Source organism: Megalobrama amblycephala, linkage group LG8 (genome assembly GCF_018812025.1).
Source record: "Megalobrama amblycephala isolate DHTTF-2021 linkage group LG8, ASM1881202v1, whole genome shotgun sequence".
Taxonomy (NCBI): Eukaryota; Metazoa; Chordata; class Actinopteri; order Cypriniformes; family Xenocyprididae; genus Megalobrama; species Megalobrama amblycephala.
Genome location: NC_063051.1, coordinates 35,165,433 through 35,184,015, shown reverse-complemented (window position 1 = coordinate 35,184,015; position 18,583 = coordinate 35,165,433). Strand labels below are relative to the sequence as shown.

General features: G+C 36.7%; 1 protein-coding gene across 1 annotated transcript in view; it reads left to right on the top strand.

Annotated features, from left to right (window-relative positions):
* Positions 1-4,461: 4,461 nt before the first annotated feature.
* Positions 4,462-18,583, top strand: part of spega (striated muscle enriched protein kinase a) — a gene marked incomplete at its 5' end in the record, with an annotated part of 49,045 nt that continues 34,923 nt past the window's right edge. The window contains one exon of the mRNA XM_048198478.1: positions 4,462-4,786. Coding sequence (XP_048054435.1) covers positions 4,462-4,786 — 325 coding nt within the window. The remainder of the gene's footprint in view (positions 4,787-18,583) is intronic.

The following is an 18,583-nucleotide window of genomic DNA, read 5'->3' as shown; positions in this document are numbered from 1 at the left end:
ATTACAGTTTCTTTCCCTGTTCCCATGTCCTTGGAGAAAATTGACACAGTATAACAAGAATTACTGAAATTATTTTTATTGTCTGAAAGTAGATTTACACAAAAGTGGATCATACTTTTACTCATCTTGCTTGAAATGTTTAACTCATGTTTCTCATATTAAATACAGAAGCTTATGTGATATTACTGCATTTTGCTTTATAAATCAGAGGTGTCCAATTCTGTTCTTGGAGAGACACCTTAAAAAATCTTATTTTATGTTTCATGCAAGTCATGCATGTTTAGAACAACATGAGCGTGAGTAAATCATTTCAGTTTTTTGGGTGGTGAACTGCGTCTTTAATTAACTCACAAGGGTTTTAAATTTGAAACATATATTATTTTGTAATCTCTATATTGGCTTATATTGAATTCCATTTTTGTCTATTATCAAAAATCATTATATCTTATTTCTCATTGTTCTTTGTGAGATTTTCTCGGAGAGTTTGGACACTGACACCTTCTTCCCCATGTGGGATTGAAAAGAACAAACAAGATGTTACATTATCAAACGCTTGACCTTGGCCGTGCGAATATCTCTGCATCTGGTGTTTTGCCAGTATTGTGGCAGAACGATTCTGAAATAGAGAAGATCAGTTCAGGCAGTTGCTTCTTCACATCCACCACCAGAATGTAAAAGACAAAATGAAGACTTTAGTACTTTTGTAAGTTCTGGTAACAGAAGCAAATATATAATGCTGTTTTTGAGGTAATATTAACTGAGCTTTTTCATGGCAAACACCTTCGTTTTGTTAGTCGTGTGTCTCATTTAGGTTTAGACCAGTGTACTTACAAGATGGCTTTTGCAGGGATTTATTTAGGTTCTTATGGTCAATATAATAGAATATGCATTATTATAGAAATGTGTCTAAGCTTTCCACACTGTGCCAGCAGGTGGGGTAAACCTACTATAATTGCAGTTGGCTAAGCATTAAATTATTGCAGTTTATTTTTCCGGATTTGCAGTCTGTAACATGTATGACATGTGATATAGTAGCCTATAATTGTATGGATTATTAGGGGCCAAGCACTGAAGGTGTGTAGGCATCTATTATATCCACTGGCGTTCTTCTTCTTCTTCTTCTTCTTCTTCTTCTTGGAAGTCTATGGCAGCCCATAGAACTGCTTATGGGAAAGTTATGAAATTTGGCACACTGATAGAGGTCAGTTCCAACATTAACTACACCGATTTTGGAGTCTCTAAATCAATGCCTCTAGCGCCACCACAAGTTTCCAAGTTTCACTCATGTGTTCATATGCTAATAAATTTTGATCCATAAGGGTTAGAAACAAAATTGAAATCCTTTTTCGTCATGAAAATGTTCCCCCATTTTGTATTTTCCGAAAAACATACTTTTTTGAACTCCTCCTGTAGGCCGTTGTTCTGATTTTCACGAAAATTGAACCAGATCATCTTCAGACCATGCTGACAAAACATTGCGAAATTCAAGTTAATTTGTCAAACCATTTTCGAAAAACGAATTCAAACGAATTTGAAGAAGTGCTTGCAAAAATAGACATAAGGCTCTATCTCCTCAACGCTTTATCGTATTCAGACCAAACTTGTCATCACAAGCATGACCTGAGGCTACCTGCTGCGTTTTGGTGCAGCGCCACATACTGGTCTGTAGATACAAAAAATGGCTATTTTTGCATATAACTTCTGAACAGTTTGTCCAAAAACCTTGAAAGTCCAATATCAGCCATTTTGGGTGTTGGCCATTTAGATTTTTTTCACAAAATGCTGTATTTAACAAATGCATGAATGTATCATTATGAAACTTGGTATGGGTCATCGGCATGATGCCCTGAAGAAGACTGAGAAGTTTCGGTCCAGCGCCACCTAGTGGTGAAAAAATTATTTACATGCTTATAACTTTGGATGTGATTGACTTATTTTCACAGTAGATTCCTGAATTCTTGCTGAATCCAGCAATACCAGACACGCTAGGTTTCGCCTTATGGTTAGTGCAACGTTGTGTTTTAGCATTTAAACAACATTTGCAAATATCTTCGAAACCATTAGTCTAATCAAAATGAAAATTGAAAACATAGGTCATTGGCTATATGCTTATGGCCAAATGTTAAAATTGTTATAGTATGCAGCAAAAAATGCAAATTCAGGTATGGGTCATTTTGTATGTGTTCATACATATAAATGTTTGTAACTCCTAAACGAAATGAGATATTGTCACCAAATTTGACATGCTTATGTATGGGGGCACTCTGAGGCCACACACAAAAAGCGGTGGGACTGTGCCACTTGGTGGCGCTATAATTGAACCAAACATGAAATTGGCACTAACTACAGTACTGTTGATCTGATTGAAGTGTCTTTGTCTCAGTTGCTATCATAGTCCATTATGACATTGTTGGTCTTTTGCTTCCTTGTTTGCTTCTGTTGTGCTTGACCCCTTAATTGTTGCTTGCAGCTATATTTACTAATATTATTGTTATTATTAATTAAATAGAAAACTTAAAAAAAAAAAATAAACTGATCTTTTTTTTTAGAGTATAAGCACATCTGCTTACTTTTCTCTGTTTCAACACAATAAAAATCCTGTGTTCTTTATACTATTATTCAAAACTGTTTGGTAATCATATCATGTGATAGCCCATGCTATCTTTAACAAATGAATCAGTCAACATTCATTCAATGTCTTGTCTTCATGCACACAGAAACAATGGTGTTGGTTGGTTACAAAGTGTCTGGTATGTTTCAGGGGAGTGGAGGAGGAGTGTCACATTTGTGTCACAGAGTGTAGTCACATGTATACTTGTCTTTACTGTGTCTGGTTAGCTTTGACAGTTAGTAGGTGCTGTAACTACTGTACACCATTACGTGTGCAAAGTCATCTTTCTCAGTTGATTGCCACTGAAAACTAATCATGCATTGTGCCAAAATAACATTTCTGCAAGCAGTAAATAAATCACAAATAGATAATTACCTGAATCCATGAAATGGATTGTGTCACATGTCGTAAGTTAATTAAGAAACAAAGGGGTCTTCCCCAAAGGGACACATACTAGCCTCAAAATCAATCAAAAAATGCATGCAATATCCACATCTTCATTTGTCTTGTGTCACATATCTCAATACTGTATTGAACACTCAATTCTCATAGTAAAAGCATTACAAGAGGATTTGGGAAGACCAAACAGATTCTGCCCAGCTGTCACTTGAAAGCTGGTCGTTCTCTTCTGTCACCTCTACAGAGAGTCAGTGACGTATAAAGGGCATGGAAGAAAAGATAGGGCAGAAGAGAGAATGGAACGTGTTAGATCTTTAAATGACTTGAGCTCTAACATGCGCTACCCCGCCATCAGCAAGGGGTCTTGTGACATACTTTTAGTTTGCTGGGAGAGAGGGTCACAATCCAAAAGAGGGAAGGAACACTCAATTACCCGCTCTTGTGTAAACAGACACTGGGACTGACTAATACGACATGATCCTGAGAAGGCTTAAAGAATAAGCTGCAGTTATTCAGAGGAACTTGTGTTTCTCTTTCTTGTTTTCTTGTTTGTTTTTATTGTTAACTGGATTTTGGTATAAAGAGGTATGAGGTAAGGCTACATTTTCCTTGTGATTTACTTTAAAAAAATGTTTATTGGAGTATATGTTTTACAAGAAAATACTATTTCAGTCTTTCTACTTAAAAATTTCAAGTTAAATTCAATGTTACTTGCCGTTTCTTTTCATTTTTTCGCTGTTTTTTTTAATGCACATGGTGTACATGAAATCTACATTTTACATTTTATTTAGAAAAAATCTTATTTCAAATAATTAGTGTATTAAATAGTAAATAATTCTAGATATATTTCGATGTGCACATATTCATTTTGTGTTTATACAAGGTTCTGCTCAGATATTCGAATATATATATATATATATATTAATATATTAAAGAATTGCTAAATTTTAAAATTCTACTTTTGCAGATTACAGACACGTTTCATCATGACTGATGATGTTTCATCATATATATATATATATATATATATATATATATATATATATATATATATATATATATATATATATATATATATAAATAATTACTCAATGGAATTTTAAAATTGAGCAATTATTTAATATATATTAATTGATGTATTATTTGAGCAATTATTAAAGATATATTTATTGATGTTTCATCATATATATATATATATATATATATATATATATATATATATATATATATATATATATTACATAATTGCTCAATTTTAAAATTCCATTGCTTTGAATTATTTTTGCAGATTACAGACAAGTTTCATCATGACAGCCTCTGACAAACTGAGGAATATAATATCTAAAATCAATGCCCACAAAAGGATTTATCTCACTGCAACACTGTTAAAAGCTTCACTTTAACTGTACTGCTCAAGACAATAATCACAATGAGAAAAGCTGAATTGCTGAAGACAAACTCTAGTCCCGAACAGTACTCCCGTCCCGGATCAGTACCCCGTCGAAGCTCCACCTGTGTTCCTCCGAAAGCTGAAGTGGGCTGCTGTTGCAGGAGGTTGTGATGTCCGGCTGAGGGTGTCTGTGGGAGGAAGCCCGAGACCGACGCTGCATTGGTACCATAATGATGAACCTCTGGTAAATGATCATGAGGATTACGATGGCTTGTGGATACGAGATTGTAAGCAGACTGATGGAGGCCTCTACACCTGTGTGGCTGTTAATCACCTGGGTGAAGCTAGAACCAGCGCTGTTCTTGCTGTGCTGGACCTTGGAGAAGGTAAGATGCGTCCCTGAGAGTAGATGCAGCACCTCCCAGAAAGAACAACGATTGTTAATTGAGTTGAAGAGTTCTGAATTAGTGGATCTAATCTAATTTAGTGGAACAGTGTGTGCTTTCCCAATGCATAAAGTTTGTTTGAAGCCAGCTTGATTGATTGGTTGTAGGTCTGAATGAAAAATTAAGATAAATTTCCCTTAATGTGATGGGAGAGGAGTTATCTTGACTCTCTTGATGCATGGCATAGACTGGCTTTATTTCCTGCGCTCTAAAAATGCTGGGTTATAAACAACCTAAGTTGGGTTGAAAATGGACAAACCCAGCGGTTGGGTTAAATGTTTGCCCATGTGCTGGGTAGTTTTATTTAACTCAACTATTGTTTAAAAATGACTATATGTCTGGCTTAAAATGAACCCAAAATATGTTGGAAATTAAAAATCAGACACATAATTACTAGAGGCAACAATAATAATCAAAAGGTGAACATTTATTAATAAGCAATTAATTTTTTTTTAATTGTTTTATTTATCTTTATTCATTAAACTTATTAATAAATGTTCATTTCCAACATATTTTGGGTTCATTTTAAGCAAGCAATACAGTAATTTTTAAACAATAGTTTAGTTAAATAAAACTACCCAGCAGGTTGGTCAAACATTTAACAGAACCACCGGGTTTGTCCATTTTCAACCCAACTTGGGTTGTTTTTAACATATTTTAGAGTGTTCAGTGGTTCTGAATCCACACTGCCAGAAAAAAACAAAACAAACAAAACTAATGCAACAATTGTACAACAGTCACTGGGGTAATACCTTTAAAGGGACAACGTTGGGTTAAATTCTGGGTTAAAAACAACCCAATTTGGATTGAAAATGGACAAACACAGCGATTGGGTCGTTTTAACTCAGTGGTTTGGTTAAATGTGCTTAGGTAGTTTTATTTAGCTAAACTATTGTTTAAATATTACTGTACAGGGAGTGCAGAATTATTAGGCAAGTTGATTTTCTGATCATATTTTTTTCCCAAGCACATTTTACCAATTCCAATCCACATCAATCTTAATAACTACTATTAATATTGTTTTTAATCATTTATAAGTGATATATAATTGTTCATGAAGGCTGGAAATGAAAAATGCCTTATATTCAGGTGTGCAGAATTATTAGGCAAGTTTTCTTTTACAGGCAAAATGAGCCAAAAAAGAGATTTAACTCAGACTGAAAAGTCAAAAATTATTAAATACTCATGAGAAGGACGCAATACTAATGCAATACTAGAAATTGCAAAGTTAAAGCATGACCAAGGGACAGCAAAATGCTCATTGGGTCAGCGGGGTCAGACAAAAACAGGTGGAAAAGAAAAGACACATGTTAACTGCAAAATAATTAAGAATTAAGGTGAAGAATTAAGTGTGAAACCATCAGGAACCCTTTAGTCTCCAGCGCCACCATTTTCCAGAGCTGCAACCTACCTGGAGTCTCCAGAAGTGCAAGGTGTTAGGATCTCAGAGACTTAGGTTAGCTAAAGAATCCTAAAAAATGACCTGCACTTGATAAGAATCACAAGCTGAAGTGTTATAAAATACATGAAGACTGGGTTTTAATAGGGCTTATAGACAGACAGCTTGAGAATGACTCCTGATGGACCAGCACCACATCCTCTTGTACCACTGTTTGAAGAATTTATCCAGAATCTGGCAGTAAGGTGTTTGAGTTCACTTTTAGTCCATCTCTTATCCTGAAATGTCTGTCTTGCAGAGATGGACTAAAAATGATCTTCCAAAACTTACTGCCAGATTCTGGAAGATAAATTCTTCAAACAGTGGTACAAGAGGATGTGGTGCTGGTCCTTCAGGAGTCACTCTCAAGCTGTCTGTTTACAAGGCCTATAAAAACCCAGTCTTCATGTATTTTATAACACTTCAGCTTGTGATTCTTATCAAGTGCGGGTCATTTTTTAGGATTCTTTAGCTAACCTAAGTCTCTGAGATCCTGAGACCTTGCACTTCTGGAGACTCCAGGTAGGTTGCAGTTCTGGAAAATGGTGGCGCTGGAGACTAAAGGGTTCCTGATGGTTTCACACATAATTCTTAATTATTTTGCAGTTAACGTGTCTTTTCTTTTCCACCTGTTTTTGTCTGACCCCGCTGACCCAATGAGCATTTTGCTGTCCCTTGGTCATGCTTTAACTTTGCAATTTCTAGTATTGCATTAGTATTGCGTCCTTCTCATGAGTATTTAATAATTTTTGACTTTTCAGTCTGAGTTAAATCTCTTTTTTGGCTCATTTTGCCTGTAAAAGAAAACTTGCCTAATAATTCTGCACACCTGAATATAAGGCATTTTTCATTTCCAGCCTTCATGAACAATTATATATCACTTATAAATGATTAAAAACAATATTAATAGTAGTTATTAAGATTGATGTGGATTGGAATTGGTAAAATGTGCTTGGGAAAAAAATATGATCAGAAAATCAACTTGCCTAATAATTCTGCACTCCCTGTATTTCTTACTTAAAATGAACCAAAAGTATGTTAGAAATTAAAATGTATTAATATGTTTAATAAATTAACATTGAAGTTTACTAAAAATAATTAAACAATAAACATTTATTAAATTGCTTATTAATAAATGTTCACCTTTTGATTATTATTGTTGCGTCTAATAATTATGTGTCTGATTTTTAATTTTGGGTTCCTTTTTACAGTTTTTTTCAATTGCTAACATACATTTGTCCATTCTGTAGTCACATTTTCAAAACTCTAAACACATTTAGCAGAACATCCATCTGTTGTGGCCACACCATTAACACAATTCATGTCGTTTTCACACAAAATGCAATCAATTAACACATTTTTTAAATGCTTAAATTTTCTTTTCATATAAGCTTACCTCATACCAAAATCATGGATCTTTCTCATCTTATTTGCAAAGTCTTAAACACAGCAAGTCAGAAGACCCAATGTTCCAATCTTTAAATATAGGATAAAACCTCTAATTCTGCAACAACAGCAGCTCAAAAGTATTGAAAAAAATATATAAAACAAATACTGAAACAATTGATAAGCATTTTTAATTAGCAGATCACTGAAATATTGAGCAGATTCCAGTCTCAGTTGGAAGTATAGTCAGGGGTTGAACTTCTTTCCATTACATGGACATACACAGTAAAATAGGACTCTTTGAATCGGATTCGTTCAGTGTGGATGAAGAACAACACAGAGGAGCAGAGAGAAAATAATATCTGGGTAAGGGAGAGGAATAGATGAAGGAGGAAAGGAGAAGTTGGATCAGGACAAGGGAGAAGAAGAGGTATGGGAGAGGAGGAAGAATGTGTGCTGGACTGTGCATCTCTGTTTTTTTCACTTACATGTGGAACCTATGAAAGCTTATTTCTGCCATGAATAGAAAATAAAAAGGTAATTATGTCTTTTTATCTCACAATTCTGACTGTTTAAACTCAATTCCTATTGTTTATATATCACAATTCTGAGGGGAAAAAGTCAGAATTGTGAGATAAAAAGTCACAATTACCTTTTATACTTTTTTTATTCTGTGGTGGAAAAAAGCTTCAACAGTAACCAAAGGCCATGTATGTTGGATTTGTTGTTGATCAATGGCAGCAATTTCATGTTTTCATTTCAGTAAAAGCTTCATGTAAATATTTTACTACAACGATTCCACTACCATTGTTCCATATATGCAGAATATGTGGTCTGCGTAGGGCACTAACTACCAAGGGGACACCATCCCACCCTCTATGAGGGCAACATCAACACCACAAACCCAACCCCAGAAAGAGATTTCAACCAAGGGGTCACTGAAGTCCTGCATAAGGGACACATCTGACCAGTAGCTGCCCTGACCAATTCTGTTACTTCCTTCTTCTCTTTTTCTACCGCACGTTCTATAAAATAATGACTCACTTCTGTTGCCAAGAATGCACACATTCAACACTCAACCAAAAATGTAGAATGGCTTGCATGCATTATACTATTACTGTAGTAAAAGGAAACTGAATTATAAAAACAATGGATTTCATATTTTCTCCAATTTGAACCGAAACATGACAAGTAATGCAGTTTTCATAATGCCATCAACTGTTAGTATTTTGACAGTCATTGCGCTTTGATTGACTATATGTTCATGTTGAATAGAAAACTAGTGCTATGTTTTGACAGAACGACTCGATTTTGAATCAGTTTTGCTGTGTTTTGATAGAGTTAGTATGTGTTGAAAAAGGTTTTTAGCATTTTGAAATGTGGAGTTTGTGTTTATATAACAAAATATGGTTTTGGGCAGAAAATTAACTATTTGGCTAACTGTGTGATGTTTGTGTGTTGCTGTGTTAAGAGTTTAGAAAAAGTACTTTAAGTATTGCTAAATGCTTGTTAGCAATTGAAAAAAACTGTAAGCCAGCCATACAGTCATTTCTAAACAATAGTTGAGTTAAATAAAACTACCCAGCAGGTTGGGCAAACATTTAACCCAACCACTGGGTTAAAACATCCTAATCGCTGGGTTTGTCCATTTTCAACCCAACTTGGGTTGTTTTTGACCCAGCATTTTTAGAGTGTACCTTATCTACCCCTAAAAGGTACACATAAGTGTTCCCTTAAAGTACTGCTATAAATCTTTCATGGGTAAATAAGTTACATAGATATCCATTTAAGCCCTGATGACAAGCTGCACTCTTAAAAATAAAGGTTTATTGGTTTTATAAAGAATCTTCAACCTCCATGGAACTTTTCCAAACCACAAAAGGCTCTTTATAGGGAGAAAGGGTCCTTTAGATTATCAGCCAGAAAAAAAAAAAAAACGATTGTTATAAGAACTTCTTACATACAGGTTCCAAAATGGTTCTTCAATGGCATTTCTGTGAAAATGTTATCAAGAGTGTAATAGTATTTTTTTGTAACATATGATTATCCATTGACATTACAGTAAATTATTTTATTCATTTTAAATAATAGAGGTACACTGTGTAAACTTCAATGCTTCCAAACCAATCCAAGTCCCACTTCTGTAAGTTATTGCTGATCTAAAATACACAAGAGCCACACCAACTACAACACAGCGAGTGTCTGCGACTGCAGGGTCATCAGCTGTCAGGACACTCAGCACCTCTCACTCCTTCTCTTTTAGGAACGTTGTATCTCGCCCCGCTCTCTTCTCTCCACAGTCTCTCTCTGTCTGTCTATCTCTGGGTATTTACAGCCTGGAATGTGCCAGAGCTCCAGTTACAGATTTACTGTTACTCCGCTACACATCATCCTCAATTATAGATGTGGCTGTGTTGGATTGCTGCCTGTGTTTTTATTTAGACACAATAATAACAAGTAATCGGCATAAGAGTTTAGGAATTACCAAGCATCATTTATCCAGTGAGAAGTTTATTTCCCATTTAGTGAATGGAAGTTTGCTTGATGAAAAACACAGGTGGGGAAATTCTTGGCTTGACTAAGAAATATAAATATTGACTTTGTATGAAAACTACTAAAGCGGAGCACAGATTGTCTTAGCTGCGGAGGAAACACACCTGAAGCATGTGATCGACCACAATATGACTATGCAGATTTTTTTGTTGTGATTTTGTTGGAATTCACAGATAGAAAGAAGAGCTATGCAGAGCCGTGCCAAAAACTGACTATGCCTTCATAGGTAATCTGATGGTATTAGTGTGAGAGGGGTCCACTAAGGGTTTATTATACCACTCAAAATAGACCTCTGGACTCTCCCAACAACATCAGTGACTTCTGAGGTGTAATCCAGTAAGAGAAACATTGATGGACAAAAGGGGGAAATTTCCACACTTTTAAGGGGAAAATTTGAGCTTTACATTTGTGGTCTGGAGATAAGTCAGGAATGAGATCATCAGACTGGAGGACATGATAAGGCAAAATCTGTTTGTTCAGAGCAACGCTACGAATAGTGTGAGGAGGGGAACTGTTTGTTCTAGGAAGGAGAAAGAACAAGGTGAGTTGGGTCTGTGCAAGTTAAAATTCTGAATTCAGACATATTTGTGGCAGAGCCATCCCAGGTGAGTGCTATAATGCTTGTGTTTAGGTTATATGATTGACCAAACTGACAAATTGTTTCAATCAAACCACATTTGTTAGAAATAATAACATAAAACATATTATTTTGGCATATTCAATGCAATATTTTTTATTTATTTATTTTTTGTCTGACTGCAAATTAAGTATGACTTTGGATCAGTTTGATGAGGGGTTTATTTTTTGACGAGGAAAAAATCACTTTAAAAAGTATTGTGATGTCACAAAATAGTGAAGGCTTATGAATATTAATTCAGTTCTACACAAAATCTTTGTCTGCCTGCCTGTTTGATCCTGCCAGTGATAATATTCCACCCTGTGTATGGTTAACTGCAGTAATTCCATATTTTCGTAATTTCTATGAATGTAAACAATAATATTATAATCTAATGATCTAATGATCAAAAGCTTATTTTTCAACATTGTCAATAACATTTTGGACAGTGATTTGAAGGAACAATACTTATTTTGGTCTGTTCAAATAATCGAAGTGAACTTGTGACATTTATTTTGGTAACTTCATCCTTGCATCTGTTACTGTCAGTCCCAAAATTTTGTAGGTCAGTGGATAAATCCATGGATCAAAAACGAATTATTAAATTCCAGGTTTTTTTTTTGATTGAAACAGGAAGTTAGGGTCAGACATTTTAAAGATCTCATCCCTTTAAAATATTTGTGATGTGCACAGTTGTAATAAAATGAAGTATAATTGCCTTTTAGATTTAATATGAAACAATAACATTTCTAGCATGCCATTATTTTTAGTACAGTCAAAATATGACCAAAGCTTGTTGTTAATGTTGAATAAAAACTGCAGATCAGCACATGAATATCAAGAGCAGGAAACAGAATAATTTTGCTGTAAGCAATTAAAAAGATGGTGAAATTTGTGAATTAATTGTAATTTAACATGATTTCAACCTACAGCACGTTCTTTTCCTTTATTTAGCATATGCATTTGGCAGATGCTTTTATCCAAAGTGACTTAAATCACATTCATTGTATGTATTTTATAGATGTATGCATTCCTTGGGAACTTGAAGCTACATTACTCTCACCAAGCACTACTCACTGAACTACCAGAACACTTTGAGCTGTTGGAACACTAATACTCTATATCTACTATAACATAACATTTTGGCAACAGATTACAAGCAGTGATGGGAATAACGGCGTTACGGCGTTACTAACGCCGTTACTTTTTTCAGTAACGAGTAATCAAACGAATTACTTTTTCTCCCGTTACAACGCCGTTACCGTTACTGGCAAAAAAATGCCGCGTTACTATAACTGAGCTCACTGAAGCGGTTTTCATCCGAGTAGCCCTCTCTCTCAGCCATACAGGACCTGCAAAGATTTTTCTCTGGTGTGTGCTGCGGTTAGTCATAGCCTACACAAATATAGGCTAATTTTAAACTGATAGGCTAATAATGAACGATGCTCTGTGTGTGTCTGTGAGCATGCGAGCTGAGTGCGAGCTCAAACCAGAATACCCTTTGTGACATGCTGGATCGGAAATGTAAGTTTTTCTAGTCGACTAGTAGTTATTCATTTAAGCCATTAGTTGACTAATCACATTTATATTAATTTAATTTCTTAAATACTGGAGAGAATAAACTAATAATGAGCGTTTATGTTATATAGGCTATGCTATGCACTCCAGCTCACGCATAAAGCTTGCCATAAAGAACCGGCAAAAGTAATAATTATGAATATGACAAAAAACAGCAAGGAGACATTTTAATTGTTTATTAATAAAGTAATGTTTTCTTAATCAGTGTCGGCTGCGAAGATGAAGTTGACATTGCAGACTCTCATCATCTCTGCATATACTGGACGCGCCTATAGAGAATGTACATTTCATTCGGATTAGGCTACATAATCAGAGTAGCCTATTTCTTTTCGTTTTTAGATATTTCAAGCTTTCTATAGATATATTTCTCTTGTCTGCGAGGCAAGCAGCCGCTGAGTTTCGGTTCTCTAGCCTGTAAGACGCGCTCCAGTTCACGCGCCAGTGATCGTGCCCGCGCCTGCCATGATTATATTGTCTGCTATATTTGCTTTTTATTTATTAAATCCAGGCAATTGGTTAATGAAACATTGATTAAAATTAAGATACAATTTTTACAAAACGAAATTCACTTTAAAGGAAGGCTTTCTACCAAACAAAACTTAATGAAGTGTTTAAAATCATGTCTGACCCACTCCATGACTCCCGATATATTGCGCTTCTTATGATGCATCTTACTCATGCTTTTCACTTTTCATAATCAAGTAAATTAATTTAAAACATAACATAGGACTATTTAAACATATATATGAAACTACATTTTCTTTAGTGGATACCAACAGGTTATGTACATTACAGAGAAATTTCATAAGAAAGAGCGGATCACGAGTCACGAGTCGGTTCAAGAATAATTTATTCTTAGACTTATATTTAATATTGGGGGCATTAAGTTATTTGACATATTTTAATTTTTTTAAAGTAACGCAAATAGTTACTTTCCCTGGTAATTAGTTACTTTTATAATGATGTAACTCAGTTACTAACTCCGTTACTATTTGTGAGAAGTAACTAGTAACTATAACTAATTACTTTTTTAAAGTAACGTGCCCAACACTGATTACAAGCAATATTATTAATTAAATTCAACAAATAGAATTGAGTTAGAATTAATCAAATTAATTCCTTACATTTAAACCATTTAAAATGAGTAAAATTTAAGTAAAATTTAAACAAAATATCTGAATAACAGATAGACGTCAAAGATTATTTTTATTTATTTATTTATTTATTTTATTTTTTGCCAACATTGAAGACAGCTGATGATAACAAGTAGAATCACTGAAGGAAAGAGAAACACATGAATGAACAGAGGTTTAGATGTTGATCTTATTGAAAATGTTTGGTCACTATTATGGTGATCAGTGTTTCATTTAGTTGGGCAGTTTGACTCTTTGCTTTTCATGTCAGTTTGTGCTTTTTGTGAATTAATTTGATTCATTCTAACTCAATTCTTATAGGTTGAATTTAATTAATAATATTGTTTGTAATCTGTTGCCACAATTTTATTGAGTAGATAGAGCGTATTACTTTTTACAGTGTATGCTGTTATAGTTTAAATTGTTAACATGTTACATCACTTACTCTTGTCACGTGATCAGTGAACTCAGATTTCTGAGGAACGTATGACTCTGCTGCTCGTGTTGGATGAGCTGGATGAATTGAAACGACTGTTATCCAACTGAATTAAATGGTTTTTATTTCTATAAAAACAGTGGAGGCATATAATGTAAATGTAGTGGTGGCATTTTCTATCCTTATTTCACCTTCACACTCCATCAGATGGCAATATCACGAGACAGCTTTTCACCTCGACAAGAGATCTAGACCTTATTAAACCCCTAGTAGGCACGCTTAGCTAACGCTGCAAACTGCAACTGCAACATGCAGAAAGTGTAAAAAGAATGGACATTATGTTAAACTGTGCCAATCTGTGCGCAATCAAATACAGTCCGTGAAATTGAATTACCAGAAGTTACTGTATATGAAATACTCAGCTTCTACTCCCAGCATTACAAGCACAGTGACTATATCTCACAGGCTTGTGTGGTTGATTTGGTGTGGACATTGGGTCTTCTGTATCTATCCTACCCTACAGCACTTCTGCATATCATTTCAGTAATGTTGTGCTGTTGCAGCCCACATCTAGGCTTGTGACGTATTCAAAAGCCCAAATTCTGGTGGTTGGATATTTGTCAGTGAACATTTCCATTGATGACCACTGCTACATTCTTCATTGTGGACAAAGGAACACCACTCATGGGGAGGGACCTAATGTCTGCACTGCATGTGAGGATTGAAAACAATCAAGTCCTGGTTCCTAATGACGTTCCTGAGCCTGCTTCTCCTTTGCCAGTGTTTCAGTGCACTGTTGCTGAGTCACTTGAGTTTGGATGTGCCAAAACCTTTATGCGCTGCACAAAGCTGGATGAAACCGTTACACTTGTGTGCCAAAAACGTTGGCGTCTGCCACTCTTTGTTCGTAGTGCTGCATCAGAGGAATTAAATTCCTTACAAGCAGCTGGTGATAGAACACATCAACGCAGCTGCATGGGTGTCACCAATTGTTGTTACGCAGAAAATGTGAGGTAAAATTAAGATGTGCATTGACCTCTGAATAATGCACTGATTGTGGACTCTTTCATTGCCACACATGGATGAACTACTCTCTGCTCTAAAAGTTTCTCTACCATTATCTTGACTAATGCCTACTACCAAGTGCTGCTGCATGAGGACAGTTGTGACCTCACAGCCTTTATTACTCACAATGGACGTTTCTATTTTTATCATGTTCCTTATGGACCTGCGGCATTTCAGAAGATGATGACCATCATCCTGACAGGCTTGTCAGGGATTGAAAATGACCTCGACCACATTACCATTCACTGACGTGACATGTCTATAGATGACAAAGCACTTTAAGCGGTCGAACAATGACTAGAATCTGCTGGCTTGGAGTTCAATAAAGACAAGTGTTGATTCTGTTGTTCATAGGACATACTGTTTCAGCAGCGGGTCTTGTTCCTGATGAATCACGTGTGCAGGTGATTCAAAATGCCCCTGCTGATTATCTGTCACGTTTGCCTTTACCAGCTTCTCCTGCAGATAATGCTGTTGCTCCATCTCCTGCTGATGACGTTTATGAGGAGTTTGTTGCTTTTCTATCTGCTGCCTGTAATTCTCTGTCTGTCTAACATAGATTTCTAATGGTTGGCCTCTGTCATCCAAAGGGACTGGATTTTGAATTGTTGCCACACTATAGACTGTGACTGGGACTGTCTGTTAAGGACAACTTTGTCTTCCGAGGCTCAATGCTGATTGCATTTGCTGCACTTCGATCGGTGCTGGTCTCCATAGCACATTAAGGAAATCAGGGAGGGGTGAGAACCAAACAACACCTTTGTGATCTCTATTAGAGGCCAGGGATGGATGCTCAGGTTCATGATGCTGTCTGTTCCTGTCACTTGGCCATTCAGCAACATCAGCCATTGAAAGCTGTGGTAAGTGACTTCTTGCAGGTTTACCACGCCACTCCACATGCTGAAACTGGTACTTCACCATTTCAGCTCCTCTATGGCAGGCAAATACGCACAATTTTGCTACAACAAAAAATGAAAAAGTACACTGATACTAAGCGGAGTGCTTGCAATCCTTGTTTCCAGGAGGGGGATAAAGTAAGGGCACTGTCCCTGATCCTCTTATGGTTGCCATATGACTTGGGGTCGGTACATATGTTCTTAGTGATGGAAAGACATGGAAAGCTTCCCATCTCACAGCATTTCCATGCACACCAACAACTCCAGCTGAGAACATGGCTCACTATACACACACTCATACCACTAGACCTAATCGTGCTGTTCAGAAGCCTAGTTGATTAAAGGACTATGCAACTTAGATTTGGTGTACTATTCTTTTCTTTAAAAAAGGGGAAATGTTGTGTTCATGATTGAATTGCATTGTTGAGTACTATTTTATATACCACAGCTTGACTCGCTCTCTCTGTCCACAGTAATTAGCTTGAAGTCTTTTGATGAGGGCATTTAGGGATTGATGTTTTACAGAGCAAGGCTGGGGCCAGTTCAAGACTGCATGGGTCCTGCAAGGATGCAAATCAATTGCTGCCACTGGAGACAATGAATGAATGTGGCGTGAAGCAGGGTGGGGCCAAGAGCTATGGGAGTGGAACAGGGCTGGTGGAGTGAATGTTAAGGAGCACCTGGCAGCGAGCCCCCCATTTCCTCACTCGCCTGCTCCTCACTCAAGGAGTTATAGAGTGTAACAGTGATGAAAAATAAATAGCCCCTCATACCCAGAACCGGCATCCTAGACAAAGAGAACCTAAAAAGATGCAAGTCCTGGTCTATTTCAACTATTATAATCATTAAACCACTCAAGGGTTCATGACATCTGTTTCAACTCACTAATTCTTCACAATGCCAAGTCGCTGAACTCTTACCAGGCTTGGTGGGCTTTATTCTTCACCAGATTCTTTTTTTTAATCACACATGCAAAAATACAAAAGCTGAAGCCCTTTCTTGCCTTTATTCTACTGATCCTCTGATCTCTGCATTAGAATCCATTCTTCCCCCTTGTACCACCATCTCTCCCAGTGGACCTGAGATGAACAAATAACCTGTGCCCAAGGGCATAGATTTGGTTTCAACTTTGGGAGGGTTGAATGTTGGTATGGTTGTATTGTATTGGGGGGGTTGTAACTGATGGCTTTGAATATTGGGGGGTTACCTCCCCTCCATCCCCCCCACAAACTACGCCCCTGCCTGTGCCAACCAGAAGCCCTGCCACGGTATATTCATTCCTGTCACCCTGCAGAATTCACCCCTGGACTCATTACACTCCTCTCCATCCAGGGATAACCCAAACCCTTTCACTCATCTGCACCCAGTACTGGTGGCCCCAGCTTCAGTACGATGTCCTCAATATCCTCAATATCAATTTCTCTAAGGCTGTGGTTTTCAACCTGTGGGCCGTGGCCCAGCCGCTTCATGAGGAAGCGTGTTTTGGAGGAGTTTGTAAGGATCACAAATATACACATGAGCATCAGACCCTCCAAACATAGACTCGATTGCTTGTTCTGACAGAGGAACTGTTCACTTATGACATCGCCTAGAGATCACTGAGTTTCCACGCATTTAGAGTGTTTTTATTTTTCATTCGTATTTTGGTATGTTTAATAATTCTGAATGGATCCATATAGGAGCTATATGCAGTGCTTTGGCATCTCCCTGTGGTTTGGAGACAGTATTGATTCGGAGAGGTAGGGTATGTAGGGAACCAGTGCCCTAAGGCATGCTGTCTGGTTCAACTGAAGGTGTTACCAATAGCCTTTTAGACCGTGGAGACACTATTACAACTTTGGCATCTCGGAAGGCATAATGTCTCCCTACGGAACACAATTAATATCCCAAGTCTAATCTTTCTTCAATCTGCTGCGCACCACAGTCAGTCTTTCTTCAGGCTATCACCTTCAATCCAGAAGCCAGTCTGAGAACAAGATCCATGAAATCTCTTGATTTCTTTAAACTTACTGTCATTAACACCAGCAGAATTGGAGCCGCTTCTTGCCTTGAGCTGAATATGCCCAAAACTCTCTCCACCAGCCATGTCACGCCTCCGCCAGACTCTCAGCCTCCTCTCACTTTCTGCTCTCTTTTCCCGGCCTATATATCACACACGGCTGTTCATTTTTACAGCTCATCACGAACACTTCAAATACTCACCTCATACTTGTGTCTTACTCACTTGTTTTCTAATCTTGTAAACAGGACTTTCCAGCCACAGTGTTCTCTTTATGACTCCATTGTGGATCCTCTTCATCTTCATTGTCAGACGTATCCTTATCATTTATTTACCTGCATTACCATTGTGCCATCTTCTACATCTATGCCAGTTTTCTGCTGCCGCTCCTCTGTTTACACGTCATCTGGCTCAGTCTGCTTGTTACAGTTTCATTGAAAATCTAATAAAATATAGCAAAATAACTTAAAGCTACAGAATTAGTTTGCAATATAACCTAAAAATAAGAATTAACTGCAGTTGCAAGCTAAATTTGAAATAATAAGGCCATTGCTTCATTGTACAGTCTTGAGGTGAGAAGATTAGTTGATCTACAAAATTATTCTTGTCTTATGTGGCATTACTGATGCACGTGTGC